The following is an 18,561-nucleotide window of genomic DNA, read 5'->3' on the forward strand; positions in this document are numbered from 1 at the left end:
TTTTCCTCTAGTCGAGAAAGGATGACAATCAACCCCTCATTCAACGGATAAAAAATTAGACTAGCTTCTGCCCTTAACACGTGTCCACATTTTCATGTACACGAGAAGCTCACATTCATAATTGTTCTGCAATATAAGCTGTATCCAAGATTAAACACATTCTTATGACATTTATCTCACTGATCACAGCTTAATAAAATTATAATTATGACCTTTCAAAGTACTGTCACTTGATCCACAGTTCATCAGCATTCTTGGCTTGACATCTTGTCATCGGACGGCCTAGACTTCACGCACTGAGAGCAAGGATAAGTCTGGCTGCTCCTCCTTTTCCCCCAATGTCCAGAGCAGAGGCTTAAATCAGGGGTCCCCAAACTTTTTACACAGGGGGCCAGTTCACTGTCCCTCAGACCATTGGAGGGCCGGACTATAAAAAAAAAAAACTATGAACAAATTCCTATGCACACTGCACATATCTTATTTTAAAGTAAAAAAACAAAATGGGAACAAATACAATATTTAAAATAAAGAACAAGTAAATTTAAATCAAACTGACCAGTATTTCAATGGGAACTATGGGCCTGCCTTTGGCTAATGAGATGGTCAATGTGCTCCTTTCACTGACCACAAATGAAAGAGGTGCCCCTTCTGGAAGTGCGGCGGGGGCCGGATAAATGGCCTCAGGGGGCCGCATGTGGCCCGAGGGCCGTAGTTTGGGGACCCCTGGCTTAAATAAATCATGAATAAGCACACGAGCCATCTGGGCATGCCTAATATTTATTCATGTTGGGATCCATGAGAATGTGCCTCTACAACCAGGCCCAAGGGAATGGAGAGGAAGCATGGAGCAGGGTTTGGGGGCGGGGCCCGTATTAGGAAGGAGTCAAAATTCAGCGGGCAAACGTACCTTCCACCAAAACTATCCTGACTGACTAAAGACACGAAATCTTAGATGGCTGAGAACCAGCAGAGTCTGATCCTTCCTTTAAAGTTCTAGAATAGGACAGGAGTTAGGTGCTGCTTCCAACAAAAGACATTCTTTGGAGGACCAATAAGATTTCTTCTGTGGGGTTCTGTTGAACTTCCCAATCCTTTTTCGGAAGCGCAGTGGCATTTGTTGGAGGGGGATTGGATACACGGCTGACAACTAACAATAGTCATAGAATCTTCACTGAAAGTATGATAATAAACAGGAGGAAAGTATGTTAGGCTGTTTCAATGTTTCTCTTTTAGGCCTAAGGAATAGCAACATGTTCTTGGACAGAGAAAGCCATATTCTGCTATGAGCAGCTTTATTCTTTCTGCTGATCACTGGGGAATCCACCATCAACAACACAACCAGAGACCAGTTGCCATGAGCGAGGGAGCGTCCCTAAAAGGGTCGCTCACACGTGTTTGTGTCTTTCCACAGTGCCAGGCATATCAGGGGAGACCAGCTCAATGCACCAGCAGAGTCACATGCAGGTTACATGCAGAAAGTGCATGCTTACACAGTAGCAGAGAGCAGAACGAATGTCCAGTGTGAAGTCCCGGTCACCGGGGTCACCAGCAGCATCTGCAGGTGGAGAGCAGGCATGGGTCCCCAGCCAGGTGGCTGCAGTGAGGGCCTGCATGCACCTGGTGGAGTGGCCATCTAGCAGGGCTCTGAGCATGACCCATGCTGCAATATGACCCAAGCATGACTACGCTTCGGCGCTGGGTGGTCGGAGCTCTGAGTTCTTATAACCCGCCAGGGGCAGAGGTCCCACTCGTCTCAGTGTCCACATGGAGTTCTTATCCGAGTGTCCAGACTTGTGGCTTGGGGCATCCTGAATCCCTTCTGAGGGTTCCCATTACACCCCATTACCTCAGTCTTGATGTAGCACCTGACATAGTGTCATGGCTGACAGTGACTCCATACTGGATTGTCAAAGTCATCCCGGAAGGACCGCTCTTCTCCTGCTGTATACCTGAGTGCCCGGCGAAGCAGGAACAATGGCCCTTGGGTCTGAACATGATGAGGCTCGCTCCTGCTTGGGCGGCAGAGGAAAAGCAGGGAAGAGAATGGGCTCATGCACTCGTCTCTCCCAGTCTGGGAACTTGCAAATCTGATTTCGATCGGGAGAGAGAATACGGCATTTGAGGGGATAGGGGTTACTCTCTGCAGACGTCACACGCCACTCCTATCAAATGCAATGACTTCATAGAGCCGTAGACAAATGTGTGAGTTACAACTTTATTCATTCTACTTACTCATTGAGTCAGGCTCTGACAGGGGGTTGATCTGTTGTTTAGTATTTGGGCTTGTTTTGGTATACCCGTAACATGTTGACTTACATACTCTGTGTTGCACGAAATGTCGCCCCTTGTTTTGATAGGCTCCCGTCGGGGCAGCGCTCTCTGAGCCCTCTGTGAAGTGTCAGCCACGTTCCTCCTGGAGCGAAGCCCAGAGCCAAGCTGAAGGGGGGAGGGTGGTCTTCCCCAGTCACTGATTAGAGACGCCACACTAAGACCAAAGGTTGTGGGTGGCAGCAAAGAGCCTGGAGGAGGAAATTGATTCTTCCTGCTTGTTTTATGGTTCTTAGGGTGTAACCACAACAGCATGGTTCTTCCCTGAACTCAACAGAACATATGGGAAAACTATACTTAGCTTGTCATTTCAAGCCCTTCCTCCCCTACATCTAACTCCTTCCCCCCACCCCCTTCCCCCAGGAGTCCTCAGTATGGTCTGTAGGTTTAAAAAAAATGTTGAATTGGGGGAAATGGCATTACTCTCTGACACGTGGAGCAGAAGAGGTGTGTCCTGAACTTTGATTGGAGTTGCAGTTGACTATTCACCTGCACAGTGGATGTCGTTCCAGAATGGCTGTGGCATCAGTCATGGAAGGAAAAAGACAGTCATGGCATCTGAGTCGGTGACCACCAGAACAGAGATGGCTGTGGCCAAAGATAGCCACTAAGTGTGCAAAACAAAGAGAGGGCCATCTTTAAAATTAGTCATCAATGTCAGAACAGACCAGTTGAGATGTGCTTCTCTGCCTAAAAATAGGCAGCATTTAAGTATTGGTTATGTATAAAAAAATCACCAATCTTCAAGTGTCATGTCTAAGAGCCTTGAGATCTGATTTTGGGGTGTATAGAAATTCAGTATTTATGCACATGCCTATTGCAGACACCGTCAGTAACTGAAGCTTCCTACCATTGTTCGAGAGTGGATAGTAGGCAGCAGTACTCAGAAACGTTATTACTAAGCCATCAGCCATTCCTTTTGTGTCTAAATCATTTCTAGGATGGCACAACTCCAAGTCTAATTCATTAAAACAGAAGAAATCTATAAACACCTGCATGTAATTGATTAGTAAGTTGGGGTTTCTTTAACCGGCTGTTTATTCCTCTGTTCAAAACAACACACTAAAACAAAGAACAACAACAGCAAGTCATTGACATCATGCCAAGTTATTAAAGATGTTCATTTTGTGAACCGGGTTATTGTATTTTGGGTGGTAACCCTGGAGCCCCCAAGGCCGACCCCTCCATCAATGGGCTGTATCCTTTGTTCTTGGTTCTCTGAACTGAATACTGTGAAGTCATTAGTCATTTTATTTTTGTGTAGAAAGCAATTAAGTGGGAAAAAAAGACTGGTTTTCAGGGCAAGGTATCTAATCTGTGTTTCTGTAAATGGTAACGATACCCTCCCCATGCCACTCTTTCATCCCAAAGAGTCAGGGATGGGATGTGTCTCCCCAGCCACACGCCCCTCTCCCTCACATGACTGCAGACTGGGTTCTGTATACCTCTTTCGGTAATTTTTAAAATTTCATCTTCAGTACATTGAACCTGGGGCCGCTCTTGGTAAAGTTGTTTGGTGTTTGGGGAGAAAAAGGAGAGGAGAGGCAGAGGTTCAACTAGCGAGGGTTTGTGAGGACGCCCTGAGAGAAGAGAAGGAAATCTACCTGGAGAATGGCATTCCCCCATGTCAAGAGGGCAGAGACACGCCTTTCAGGGAACTTACATGGGCAAAGCCAACGCCATGGAACCCTGAGTGTGAGGCTACAGACTTGCGAGAAATGATGGAAATCCTCACTTTCACAAATGACGATCATCTACATGGAAGAATCCAAGGGAATCGGCGGAAAAAATTATTCAAGCTTTATTTTTGATATATTATTTGATTGTCTATGAGAAGTGTAACCAGGTGAAAAACACAAGATTTACACACAGAAATCAATGGCTTTTTGTTTGTTTGTTTCGTTTTGTGCATCAGGCAAAACCAACCTAAAAGTGTCACTTGAAAAGGTAACATTCAAAAAAGAAACCACGCCCTGGCCGGTTGGCTCAGCGGTAGAGCGTCGGCCTAGCGTGCGGAGGACCCGGGTTCAATTCCCGGCCAGGGCACACAGGAGAAGCGCCCATTTGCTTCTCCACCCCTCCGCCGCGCTTTCCTCTCTGTCTCTCTCTTCCCCTCCCGCAGCCAAGGCTCCATTGGAGCAGAGATGGCCCGGGCGCTGGGGATGGCTCTGTGGCCTCTGCCCCAGGCGCTAGAGTGGCTCTGGTTGCAACATGGCGACGCCCAGGATGGGCAGATTATCGCCCCCTGGTGGGCAGAGCGTCGTCCCTGGTGGGCGTGCCGGGTGGATCCCGGTCGGGCGCATGCGGGAGTCTGTCTGACTGTCTCTCCCCATTTCCAGCTTCAGAAAAAAAAAAAAAAAAAAACAAAACAAAAAAAAAAAAAAAAAAGAAACCACAAAAGTTTAAAATGTACAGGAACAAACATAGAAAAGAAACATGTTAGACCTATGCAAAAAAAAAAAAAATTATAACACTTTACTGAAGACCATAAGTAAGATTTAAATAAATAGGAAACTATACTATGGCATAAAGATGTCGAGTCTCCTATAAGTCAATATCTAAATTTGGGAAAATTCCCATGAAATGGCTAATGAATTGACTCGATAAACTTATTCTAAAATTCATCTCTCAAAAGCATATCCAAATACGAACAGGAAGCTCTGGACGTAGGATGATGGTGACAATTGACGGAAGGAAATATAAATGGTCGCCAAGCGGGAAAAGATGCTCAACTTGACTAATAATCAGAGAAATGCACAAGAAAAAACTAGATACCATTTTTTGCCCTTAAATATCTATCCTTAAATACCTAAAAGATGATTTGAGGTGAGAGAAACAGAAGTGCACAGACCATGTTGGCAGGAGTTTCATTGGTCCAGTATTTTCCTAAGGAAGTCTGGGAGTAGTTATTAAAACGTTGCCTCTGCCTAAAGCCCCCAACCAGCACAAAAAAGGCAACTTTCCAGAGATTTCTCCAGAAGCCACGTAAATATGCTCTCAAAGAGTTTGATCAAAACTGTGCGTGCGGCGCTGGCTCTGACAGCCAAACATTATAAACAACTCAAGCTCTCATGAACAAGAAGATAATTTTAAAAAGTATGACGCATAGCCCTGGCCGGGTAGCTCAGTTAGTCAGAGCATCATCCCACTATGCCACGGTTGCGGGTTTGATCCCCGATCAGGGCACATACAAGAATCAAACGATGAATAATACATAAATAAGTGAAACAACAAATCAATGTTTCTCTTTCTCCTTTCCTCTCTCTCTCTCTCTCTAAAAGTCAATAAATTTAAAAAAATTTTAATTATGGCACTTCATTTTAGGAAATAAATGTAGTAGTTTAAAAAGCAAATCAGTCTGTTCACACTCACACCATAAGAACTCCAGGACACACCTGTTAAATATCAGAGGAAAAATATAGACCGCTGTGGGTTGTGTAACACAGTTATATTCCAATCTTTGTGTGGTCATGCTCATCTCTTTGATGGTAAATGCACAGAATAAAAACCAATGGTTAACTTACTGATGCGGATAGGACCAAGATCAGACATGTGGTAGAACCAAGGGGAAACACCTGCTCTTTCTGCGTGGTGGGAAATTACAAAGTGAAAATATAACCACAGATTACTTATGCAATTTCTAAAATTCCCCACACACACACACAAGTTAATGTGGCAATTTAAAAAAATTGTTAACTTTGTGTACAACATTCATTTAAAATGTGTTTCTCTTCACATATTTTTATTTTATAAGGACTTGAATGTGTTTCAACCTAATTAAAAATCATAAAAAAATATCTTAAATGTGGGGTGTGGTGACATAGCGATCTCCTGTCTGGTTTCTCCATGTAAGTTAAGGACCTCGGTCTCTCTGTTGTCACTACAAGAAAGCGTCCCCTCAGCATTAAGGCGTATACAATCTCTAATTCTAAACAAACTTTTTTGTTAAATGGTCCTGCTGGATCCAAGGGTCCATCCAATGAAAGACCAGTATTACAAAACTCATCAAGAATCTTCTGGAAAGATTAGGGCTGCAGTGAAGAATCAGCCTTTTTGTCAATCGCAAACCTTACTTTCGGAGTCTTTTTCAAAAACTCTGCGTAGCTTCGCTCAGAAATGAACTTGAAAGTGCTCCACACCTCATGATAATGTCTTGGAAAGCGTCTGAAAATTGGAACCACCACAGCTTCCTGACAGACATATGATATTTGGTTATTTGAAAAGCCGTCAAGACAAGACGGGACATAGTCACACGCCCAAAGATTGAAATTCCTTGAAGCATGTTGCCTTTTTTCTGGGGGGATCTTTTTACGTCCCAGGCCCTGGGGAAGAAACAAGAAGATTAGGAGAAAAATATTCAAGGTCACCCAGTTCTGAGGTCTCCGGTAAAACCAGCCACGTGACAGTCTCCATTTATTTATTTATTTTTTTAAACTTTTTTAAAATTTTATTTATTTATTCATTTTAGAGAGGAGAGGGAGAGACAGAGAGAGAGAGAGAGAGAGAGAGAGAGAGGAGAGAAGGGGGGAGGAGCTGGAAGCATCAACTCCCATATGTGCCTTGACCAAGCAAGCCCAGGGTTTCGAACCGGCGACCTCAGCATTTCCAGGTCGACGCTTTATCCACTGCGCCACCACAGGTCAGGCCGACAGTCTCCATTTAAATGCACAATACGACAACCCTTGTGAGAGGCATCCTTTACCAACCCGCTGAAGACTATAAATTAACACCCAGAACATGCTGGTGTCTGTTCCTGTTCTCAAAGTCTTTCACTGCCACCAGGGGACTGGACTTCTGGAGGCATGGACGGCAGAATCAGAGAGTCCGCAGGTAGAAATAGCCTATTATTCAGCCTGGACCCCCCGGGACCCGCAGTAGGTTCTCTGCACCCGGGTAGCTCCTCAGAGTATTCTCCCTGCCCCCGGGGGCACCTCCAGCATTCAGTGGGACAGGTGGTGGGAGGTCCGAAGAGGCTGGGTTCTCCCCATCCTGGAGGGTCCCCGAGAGGAAGGCAGCTCCTTTGGACCTCTGTTCCACAGGCCTCCTCGTTAATTCCCAGCACCTTGCACATGGTCCTGAGAATGACCACGGATTCCACATGGTGCTTTTGATTGGGTCACCAGCAGGTGAAAACTAACAAGAAAACACCATGCTTCCACGAAAGACTAGAACAAAACAGACACTAGATTACGTATTTTACATTAGGAAAGCGAGGTTGTTTTTTTTCCCCAAGGCTCTGCGTCATTCAGAGTGACATAAGGCACACTGAATAGGCCAATTTAAGGAGGGTTTAATAAAGAGACTGTTTGGATGGGGAAGATACAGTCTTTCTTAACACCAATGAAACATTTGTTAAAACGATTTATATATAAGATAACAGAGATAATCTTTATAATTAAAAATAGAAATCACAGATTATATTCTATCTATTTTTATCATAAACCATAGAACTAGAGATTAGCAAAACAAAAGAATGATCTTTAAAAATTCTAACCATGTAGAAAATTCAAAACTTAGTTAAAAAAAAGAAATTTTAAAAAGTTAAATAATAGACTATTTGGAAGCAAATAATGATGACACCCTACTTAGAAAACTAGGGTCTTTGGTCTCCGTTGGGTTACCAAAGCAATTATCTGGAGCCTATTTATGGTTTTAAAAAATGTATTAACAAAAACAGTTGCAAGTATATGAACTAAACATTCAACTGAAAAAGATGAAAAAAAAACAGCAAAGTGAGAATATTTTTTAAAATATCATACCAAAAAATTTGAAACAAGGCGATTTTAGGTAAACCCGTAGCAAAATCTCTATTTGAGAAAGTTTGAATAGATTAATAATCAAGGGAGAAAGTGAAAATATAGTGTAAAAAAATTTACCCTACCCCTGGCCGGTTGCTCAGTGGTAGAGCATTGGCCTGGCGTGCAGGAGTCCTGGGTTCGATTCCCGGCCAGGGCACACAGGAGAAGCGCCCATCTGCTTCTCCACCCTTCCCCCTCTCCTTCCTCTCTGTCTCTCTCTTCCCCTCCCGCAGCCAAGGCTCCACTGGAGCAAAGTTGGCCTGGGTGCTGAGGATGGCTCCATGGCCTCCACCTCAGGCACTAGAATGGCTCTGGTTGCAACAGAGCAACGCACCAGATGGGCAGAGCATCGCCCCCTGATGGGTGTGCCCGGTAGATCCCGGTCGGGTGCATGTGGGAGTCTGTCTGATTGCCTCCCTGTTTCCAGCTTCAGAAAAATACAAAAAAACAACAACAACAAAAAAAAAAAAACAAACCAACAACAACAAAAAACTAACCCTAAAAAAATCAGTGCCCAATAATTTAATGGGAAATTCTATCTGTCATTAAGTGGAAAAATCTATACATTATACAAATTATTCCAGAAGGTAGAGAAATCTGGAAAGTTCCCAATGTTTTCTAAGAGACCAGCACACCTCTCAGACAATACATGTGGCTCAATCCTGTTTATTTCATTAAAAGACATACACCTATCTGTGTATGTTTGCACATGAATTGCAAAAAGTTCTCCAACTTTACTCACAAGAACATTATCAGTGAGTCATCAAGGTAAGATTGTGAGGAGGGAAAATGAGGGTGCGAATTTCATTTTTAATGTTATATAATTCTGTATTATATAAAAAATTTTAAAGGACATACATTACTTGGGTAGCTTTTTGTTTTGTTTAAGTGAGAGGAGGGGAGATAGACAGATTACTGCATATGCCCCAACTGGGCTTCATCCAGCAACCCTGTCTGGGGCGGACGATCAGACCAACCAAGCCACTGGCTATGGGAGCGGAGGAGAGAGACAAGGGGGAGAGGGAGGGAAAGAGAAGTAAATGGTCACTTCTTATGTGTGCTCTGACTGGGGATCGAACCCAGGACATTTGCATGGTGGGCCGACACTCTATCCTCTGAGAAATCCAGTCAGAGCCCTACTTTGGTAGTTTAAAAAAATCATTTTAAACCTCTGTTTAGAGAAGCAGGCAGAGTGGATATTCTGGTTCTGTACTTAACACTCTGCAGAGGCCAAGCAGATCTTTTCAGTGAAACCATTTCAGTGTGGCTTAGCTCTCGTAGCCGAGAGGAACAGGGTAGCTTTGGGACAATTGTTTAACTTTGCTGGTTCTCAGTTTCCTCCCCTCTAAATTGGAGATAATAAGAGTAATGAACCGATAATGTAGTATTGAGGAATAAATGAGATAATGTGGTAATAACATATGACATCTTCTTAATAAATGGTGGGTATTATTAACATGATCATGATCATCATTGTGGACTTTCAGATTCTGTAAGTATTCTCAGAGGTCACCTGATACAACCCTCTCCCTAGGAAATGTTAACTCTGCCCTGCCCAGTTCAATGGCCCCTAATCACATGTGCTATTGAGCACTTGAAATGTCAATATTCCAAATTCAGAGGTAGCATAAGTATAAAATACAAACTGGATTTAAAGACTTAAGGGGATGTAAAATATCTCATGAATAAATTTTAATTGACTACCTTTTAAAGTGATGATTTAGAGAATCATTGGATTAAATAAAATATATAAAAATTATTTTCATCTGTTTCTTTTGTACTTCATGGGGCTAACTAGAAAATTTTAAATGACATATATGGCTTGTAATGTCTTTCCATTGCACGGTACTGCCTGAAACCACCACTAACAAGTAGTGGTCAGGCTTGATTTTCTCCAAAGACGAGTAATGGGCAGATAAAAGATATTACGCTCTCTTTGTTAAAGATGGCACTGCCCATGTAGGAGCCCGTCACCCAGGTGATATTAGTTGCTCTTCTTGCTTGGAATGGGCGTGATTATATTAATGTGTGTTGTGGCGGGCTGTGGGCAGGCAGGATCCTTGTAGCCTGGGGCTTGGTTTTAGGACTAAGCCTTTCCCATTCTTTTTTATGTGGGGTGGTGCACTCTCATGAGGAATCCCATCATGCCTCTGATAAGTGACTTTGTATCAGAGACTTCTTTATTTGTATATTGGATTAAAGGTTTGGATTTATACACTATAAAGTGGGGCAGACTGGGAGCTTGCTCTCTAGGTTCCTGAGATTAGCATTAGAGAGGAGAGCAGAGAAAGGCCACATGGAGGAGAGGAGAAGCAGCCAAGATGGTGGAGTGCTGAGTGAGAAGCCAGTTTGTGCAGAGTTTGTGCAGGGAGAAGGAAGGAGATGGGGAACAGAGGTGAATAAGTCTGGTGAGCTAGAAACCTTTGATTCTAGGAAACTCGGATAAAGTCAGTAGCTTTGTGAGCACTGAATGAGTGGATTTTGGAGCCCAGTGTGTGTTTTTACTTGCCCACCGAGTGCAAGCTAGGATTAGAGATGATGGCCCACCAGTTCTTGGCTCCATTGTTTCATTACCATCTGTCTGAATCTAATGTGAACCTGCATGGGCCAGGCAGCTGTAATGGTGGTCATGGCTACTGGCTTTACAATGAGGAACTCACTACCTCTAGAGAAAAGACAACTCCAGTGATTAGGAAGTCCTTCTTAATAGTAGGTCAGCTCCCCATCCTTTGACCCCTCTTGGTGGGTTCTGGCTTTGCCAAGCAGATACCCCCACAGGCAATCCCTATGTGACCTCTTTACTAGAAAGCTCTCTAATGAGGCCATTTATAACTAGCCAGGACTTTAAGAAGCATGAGATGCACACACAAAAAAATCAGAAAGCTGGTTCCGAGTTTGAGAGTTGTGTGCAACTTTGAACTTTGGGAGCTTCATGCTTTTTTTGTTTGTTTGTTTTGTTTGTTTGTTTGTTTTTGTTAACCTGTTATGAAGCTTTCGTTTGACCTTGTTCCAATTGACGTCGCAGAAAGTCAAGAACCCCGATGTCGCTCCCCATTTGATTAGCAAGTTGGACAGCAATACTCACGGAGTCAAGGTAGTATTCCGAATTCTGGAAGCTGTGCCGATTGTCATGTACAGAGAAGGGGAAGTTGTTATGGACCGCTTGCTGGGAGTGAAAAAGGGAGGGACATAAGGCACACATCAGAACCCCACCCCCACCCCATACCCCCACCTGCTCTCAGCACCAGTCTCTGGTGGAGTGGCAGGAGGGACGAAGTGACCCCTGAGTGAGGATGAGACCCATCGGCAGAGGTGGAGCACCCAGCACAGGAGCGGAAAGTCAAAGGTGTGCACATCCGCTCAAGGCTTTGAACTCAACCTTGAGTCAGCGCAGCAGAAACCCATGCCTGTGTCTCCTGCAGGCAACGTCATGCCCCTGAGGCTGCTCGGGAACTGGGGGTGGGGGGGGCAGAACCTGCGTGCTAACAAACTGTGAGTGGTAACCAATGGTGTGCTTTTTGTCCATGGACGAGCCTAACTTGATTGCTTGAACCGGGAAGTAGCTCCTTGCAGAGAGTATCTGGGGTGTCCCACGGACTAGTGTTATCAGGTGAGGGATGTGAGCAGTGTGTAGGAGTCTGAGAATGGTAAGTGAGCAGCCCCTCCCAAGGAAGAATGATCTGGCCCAAGATGGCAGGGGCACCGCCCGCCCTGGAGAGCTGTGGGAGCATGTGGCCATGGCCAGCGACTGGACTCAACTCACCTTCTCCCGGACTTTGTAGATGGGCGGTAGCTTCCCTTCTATTTGCCGGCAGAAGTGTGGATTGTGGGCCTCCTTTAACATAGCACCGGTGATGGATTCCGGTGTCTTCTGTGTCAGTCCGATGTCAGGGAACTGGAAGACAGCACACGCCTTGATTAAAAGCAGACATAGCGGAGTCTCGGAGCCAAGGACCAGGGCTTCCTCCGTAAAATGATTAAAACGCAATTTGGGTGCTCCTGGCATGTGATGGAAATGGCATAATTTTTAAGTATTCTTTCCAAGACAAAAAATATTGTCATGGCCCAAGGCCATCACCGCCAGTTGTTTCAAGTTACAAGGCCACCCCTGCTGTGCCGCCGGAGTTGGGGAAATACCTCTGTGGCCTGGTGAGGAGGGTGTGGCCCTCCGAGCGGGAGCTGATGTACACTGAGGAGATGAAGACCTGTCATTTGAGATCTTTCTGGTCCCAGCGCTACCTGTGCTTGGGAACAAAGACCCACCCATGTTCATGGGGGTGAGCCAACCTCCTGCAGGGATGGGGTGGACCCTGAAACACAGGGGCATCAAGGAGGGAAGGGTCCCCGGTGACCCCCCACTGAGAATGTAGGGTGGTAAAGAGTGAGAAGATGATTGGGAGAAGGTGGGCTTTGTACCTCCGTATGAAAGGGAGGGAAGGAAACAGGGCAGGGTAGAGGGAGGTGGTCCCTACAAGGGCCTCTGTCAACCCCACAGAGAGATCTGGACACGGGATGGCTTCTCAGAGTTGTCCTGAGTTGGGGCAAGGGGACTGGGCCTTTGTGCACCTGTGTCCATCAGTCCGTGGGTGTGGGCTGCCCCAGGAAGAGGGGTGGCCTTGGGAGGCGGCTCTCTTCAGGTTGGACCAACCACCAGAGGCCACACTCGGCAGCTGGGGGAAGAAGCCCTTCGCTCCTAAGATGGGGGGGGGTGTAGGAGACATTTGATGGCCACAGCTCACCCCAATTTTATTTAAATAGCACCTCTTAACCCCCTCCCCAACAAAGTGGGCTTTGAAGTAGGGTCTCTAAGAGAGATCTAAGAGGGGATACTAAAATGCAAACAGAAGAGAAGGCCTCAACTCTTGGTGAGACTTCCCACAAAGGGGGGAGGCCTGAAACCGTGCTTGGGTCACAGACTGCCCTCTTGTCCTGGTCTAGTCCCAGCTCACTCTCTCTTGTGAGGTGAGCTTCGTGCAAGGGACATCGCTTTTCCAAGCCCCAGTCTATCTGTAAAACGGGAATAACAGCCGTGATAGGGTCGATGTGATTAGAACAGAAAATGCGTGCACCCAGATAGTACTCAGTAACTGTGAGCAGGGGCTACCTTTACCCACCACTGTCCCCTCCCTGGTCCCCAAGCCCACAGCCATGGCCTCGGGTGGGCCCTGCTTCCTTCTCTTTTCGAATAGAATAATACCCAACAGCTACCACTCTCTCTCATTACTTCTCAAGTCACAATAGAACTGTCTGTTCAGGTGGCTTATGCTTCCTGCCTACACAAGAGTGTGTTTAGGATGTTAGCATTTATTTATGTATAAAGGGGGGGGTGACATCATCCATGCCGTGCACCGGGTGGGTGTTTTCGGCGGCGGTGAGAAGGAACCGGCTAGAGAGGACACAGCGGTGGGAGACTTTTTAAACGCAGCACTGTGTGGGAGAAAGGAGAAAGCAGAATGAGGTCTATACACTCACCCACGTCTGTAAATAAAGAACCCGTGCACACAAAACAATACATAACTTGGCCAGAACATATCCAAATAGAATTTTCGTTAAACACATTTGAAAGGCTTCCTGTGGGGTGAGGCGAGTAGGAACGGGGACCAAAGGCAATGAAGAAAAAAAAACCCGTGCAAATCAACGTGCCATCACGCACCAGGCTCTGGGGAGGGTGTGCAGGGAAGTGTGACAGGGCCCCCTTGGCAGAGGGAGTCAGGGAAGGAGGAAGGCTTTCTTTTCCACCATGCAAACGTGTCTTAACTAAATGCATTTATTATCTCATCTTGTTTCCCACAACAAGTATATTTGTTTCTGATTAGAGTTGTAATATGTACTCGTGGTTTAAAAAAAGAAATTAAACAAGAAAGAACATAAGAAAGTCAAATTAACTGAAATCAGGTCACCGTTTTTCCCTCCCTTAACTCTTCAATGACCCTGTTTTATATAAGTCCCATTACCAATGGACACGCATACATATGGATAATTTTGCATACATAGGACTGGATTTAAAATGTGATATCTAAAAAATTGTACATGCCTTTTTATTTAGCAGTCAGTTTTGGTTACTCTCTCCTTCCCCTCCCTGTCACCCCCCAACTGCCACCTCAGGTAAGACTATGCACACCTGCGTGCTCATATGATCAGGTGCAAACACCTGTCCCTGCAGAGGTAACTTACATTCCTATACAAAAAGCAAACCATATGCTACATACTGTTTTGCACCTTGCTTTTCTCACTGAACACATACCCTAGAACATTTTTCAAAGTCAATCTCTATGTGTGTAATTCACCTTGTATTATATATATATTTTTATATGTTTTTAAACAGTTGTATATTTTTAAGTAAATATAAGTCATACAAAGGGCCTCCGAACTCGGAACACCTCCCTCCACCGCTTCCACTCTGACCATGCCGACACCTCTCCGGGAAGCGTGGACCGTCCGGCCATGGTGGACGCTGTTCCTTCCTCAGGAATGACCCCTCCCACCACCTCCGTGACAGCCGGCTTCAGTTCATTTGTATTCTGCGAGTCTGTGGGCTAAATCGCGAGTAAAAAGTGGCCCTCTAGCATTTTAATTTCACTCCTTTTAAAATATATACTTAATGGCTATACCATGACAACTGTGAAATAAACCCTTCTGTTAGATATTGTAACCGTGAAATACAGCTTTTTAACTCGTTGGCGGTGAAATTTTTGCTGCGTTCACTCACTCAATGACTGAAATACTAAATAGGGGAGGGGGGAGCGTGTGGAAAAGGATTTCCCTCACCTGGCAGCAGCCAGATTACAGACAGCTAGGTCAACTGCAAAATGACTTTCGCTTGTGATGTGGCAATTACTACCCTTCCGACTGGGCCGCTGCCGACTCAAAGCCAACCATTTCTTTATTTTTTTCCAACTTGTCTAAGAGTTCCTTTGGAGAACTTGAGGGCAGGCACCGTTCTTTCCATGCTGTTAGGGGCCGGCAGCGGCAAGGATTTCCACACCAAAGACTCACGTCGCACTTGGACGGAGCCACCATCTGTCCAGCTGAAACCAGGTGCTGGACACAGTCCTGGCCTGGGGACAGGAGAGGAAGCATTCATCATGCTCACTTCCTCCCTTGGAATAGAACTCTGACTTCGTTTGGGTGGCAATGTAGCCAGTTAAAAATACCTTCCCAAAACTCCTTTGCAGCTAAATCAGCCATGTGACCCCATAAGATGACCCCCCCCATAGAAGTCGATGGGGCGGGGCTCCTGGGAAAGGAAGAGTGAGGACCCAGGGCAAGGAAACAACCAAACAAAGCTGACGCCATCACGCACCCAGGCTCCCTGGAGGATGGGCAGGAGAGTCAGGGTCACCTCATACAGGGGGCATCCCTAAAAAAGGGCAGACTTGGCTGACAGGTGTCTTCTGTCCAGTTGTCCTTTGATCTTGTCTTCCTTTCCCAGCCTGAGTCTGACAGCCCCACACAAAGAATGATTTGGTACCGGTCCACAGAGAAAGAATAAATAATTTACATTATTTCCGTTTTATTTATATTTAAGTCTGAATGATGTTTTATTTTTTAAAAATGACCAGATTCCCTCTGTTACATCCTTCTAAGACTCACTCTTGATGCTTGTCTTGGTCACGTGATACATTTATCCATCCCACCCTAAAGGCCGGTCCATGAAAATATTTTCTGACATTAAACCGGTCCGTGGCCCAAAAATGTTTGAGACCACTGCTCTAGAACATAGGTACCAGCCATGAACTGACAACCTCTGGATTTATGTTTACCTGAGAAATAAAAACCCCTTTTTGGTCAGCACTTCATAATACTCAAACATAATTGTAACCCATGCCGCAGGCCTTAGAAAGAGGCGAAGCTACTTAGTCTGTGAAACTAAATGTTTTTCTCTTCATAATCATTATGGAGTTCACACTATTGCTTATTTTGCTTTGGCTGCCGGGGAGCTCGGAGTCAAGTTTGATGCCCAAATGCTACCATGCAGGCCACATGGCCTGTATTGGCCTTGTATTCTAAAGTATATTCAAACTGATTCTGAATTTTTATTTTATGTATACTTTACTATTTTACTATGAAGATTTTCCATACTTTAAATTTGCCTGGAACGAAGCAGGGTGTATACGAAAGAATGTATATACGTGTGTGTGTCTATACTGACAAGGCTAGCACCTCACACGGTAGGTGTGAAGCAAATCGTTCTTGAACACGGGAGAATCGCGGTGATCCCACCAGGTTTTATATGTGGCATCATAAGAGAGAGGTCTGAGGAAGAGTGTGAAACTGAGAAGGTCAAGTTTTCAAATGATCGGGATTGGGAAATGGTGCCTTTCTGGACTCTTCCTATTTCACAGTCCAGTGGGGTTTGGGGGTCAGACTGGGGGGGGCCAACCGGAGTTTGTTCCAAGGCTTCTAGTGTAATGCCAATTCCTTCGAACAACTATTTTCTGAGAACATCCGGAGCCCCAGAGTCTATTCCAGACACTGGGGGTGCAATCAGCGAATAAACAGGATGAAGACCCCAGCTCCCCAGCTCTGCACGTTCTAGCAGAGGGAGGGAGACAAGCCATCCTTGTGACACAATAAATTCTATCGGTTGTTAAACGGTAGATGTTACTGGGGGAAAGCAGGGCAAGCGGCCGTTCCCACCTAGTGCGCGCTCACGCGGCGCCCCTGTGCTGAGTGTTTGCACACGCGTTACTTCGTTTCCTGCTCCCAGGAATGCTCTGAGGTTCCCATTTCACAGAGAAGGAGACTGAGGCCGGGTGAAGGCACCTGCCACATCATGCCACAGTAAGCAGCAGAGCGGGCCTGCCGTCGGCTCCACGCCCCTGACCGCCGCGTGGCCTGGGAATGCTAAGAGGGCGCCGTCTTTCTTACCCATCTTCCGTCCTTGTCGACAGGCGGGTTGAAGCATCTCCCTTTGGGCATTTTCTGCAGGAACTGAGTGTGGCGGAGGTCGGCTCCCTCATCTCTCCATCGCCTCGGAAGCTCTCCGCGTCTGGGAGCCACTCCTCATCCTGGTTCCTGATCTTCCATTCTCAGCCTCTGCCAGGATGGGACTTTGGAGAGTGCCCGCTGTTGTCATAGAAGCTAGCCAGCCCGTCACAATGGAGAAGGAGAGCAGGTCTTCTAAGCTCCCTGAGAGTTCCTGCTGCCAGCTTCTGGCAGCTGCTGCTCCTCAGCGTCTGAGTCAGGGAGCCAGCAGGTCCCAGCTGCGGATCCCCACACACAGGTCAGACTCGTGAGGGCCAGTCTTGAGATAGTGGGAAACTTTATTACCCTCTAAATCCTTCCATCGATAACATTTGGGTTGAATGTTCCCATGGTAATCATCTGCTACAACCTCTTAGCTTTCAGAAAAGTAAATTGAATCTGGGCTGGGAATGACCTTGCCCACATCGGTGGCATTGCTTTGCCCAAGACCTAAGCCTCCCTTGGTGCCCCTTCCATGGCCACCTCTGTGTCCCAATCAGAGTCACTGTCCCAGAGGGACTTTCTCACAGCTCGCTCAGCTGACTGCCCACCACAGACCCACAGGAAGTCACTCGGGGGAGATTCTGAAACGCCAGCAGCTGTGCTAAACCAGACACTGCCGCGTGTTCCTCATTCATTCTTTTCCCGCGACCACCTTCGGCTCATTTATAAAGGAGGAAACAAGGGTCAGTAGCCAGTGGATGGGACACGAGGTCTGGAGACAGCTCCAGAGCTCCCCACCCTCCCCCCAGGGCCACCTGACCTCCCCCAGGCTGCAGAGGTGGTCCAGAAAGCTGGCCTTCTCTCCGGCCTGGACACCCAGTCCCACCTCGCTTCTACTCAGTAATGTGCTGTCTGCGTCTCTTCCTTCTTCCTTTCGAATTGCCGGGTCTTAACAATCCTTCTGGCTTGTCTGTGTGAGGATGAAAAAGAACCATCTACAGGAGAATCTGTCCAGCTCTCTCTTTTGCTAAGAAAGTATGTCCTCATCCCCTCCTTCCCTGACCATTGACCCCGGTGTTCTACCGAGAGTTGCCGTGTTAGTGGCATAGGGCCTGTGCCTCCGCCAGTGCTGATGGGCGACAGAGGGGGCTCCTCCCGGATGTGATGCCTGGGGTAGAACAGTCCTCTTGCTACCATAAGGCTGAAAGTTGACAAACCCTCAGACATGAGGCTCCCTCCGGCCTGTCGCCAGGCTGGCAGCCCCAGGGGGGCAGCAGTCGTCCTTGTTACCCCAGAGGTGGCATCTGTGTTCCAGGCAGCAGGGGGGGAGGAGAGGGAGCAGAGAGGAGTGGCAGTGTCCCAGTGAATGACACTGGGCCAGTCCCCGCCCCTTGGGTTATGACAGGCTCTTGTCATTGGCTCAGCTGCTTCCTTGTAAAGAAGGTTCCCTGCAGCTGCCATGTGGCCCTTTGCCTTGTAAGCCACGAGTTCGATGTGTGCTCAGTCCTGTTACATTCATTGTTCA

General features: G+C 46.4%; 1 protein-coding gene across 1 annotated transcript; it reads right to left on the reverse strand.

Moving 5' to 3' along the window:
• Positions 1-6,353: 6,353 nt before the first annotated feature.
• On the reverse strand, positions 6,354-17,048 carry TEX36 (testis expressed 36). Its single transcript, XM_066239944.1, has 4 exons — positions 16,998-17,048; positions 11,890-12,021; positions 11,212-11,292; positions 6,354-6,650 (listed from the first exon to the last, which is right to left on the reverse strand). Exons 1-4 carry the CDS (start codon positions 17,046-17,048, stop codon positions 6,354-6,356), a joined length of 561 nt encoding a protein of 186 aa, XP_066096041.1.
• Between the last annotated feature and the right edge of the window lie 1,513 nt (positions 17,049-18,561).

The sequence above is a fragment of the Saccopteryx bilineata genome, chromosome 7 (assembly GCF_036850765.1).
Source record: "Saccopteryx bilineata isolate mSacBil1 chromosome 7, mSacBil1_pri_phased_curated, whole genome shotgun sequence".
NCBI lineage: Eukaryota > Metazoa > Chordata > Mammalia > Chiroptera > Emballonuridae > Saccopteryx > Saccopteryx bilineata.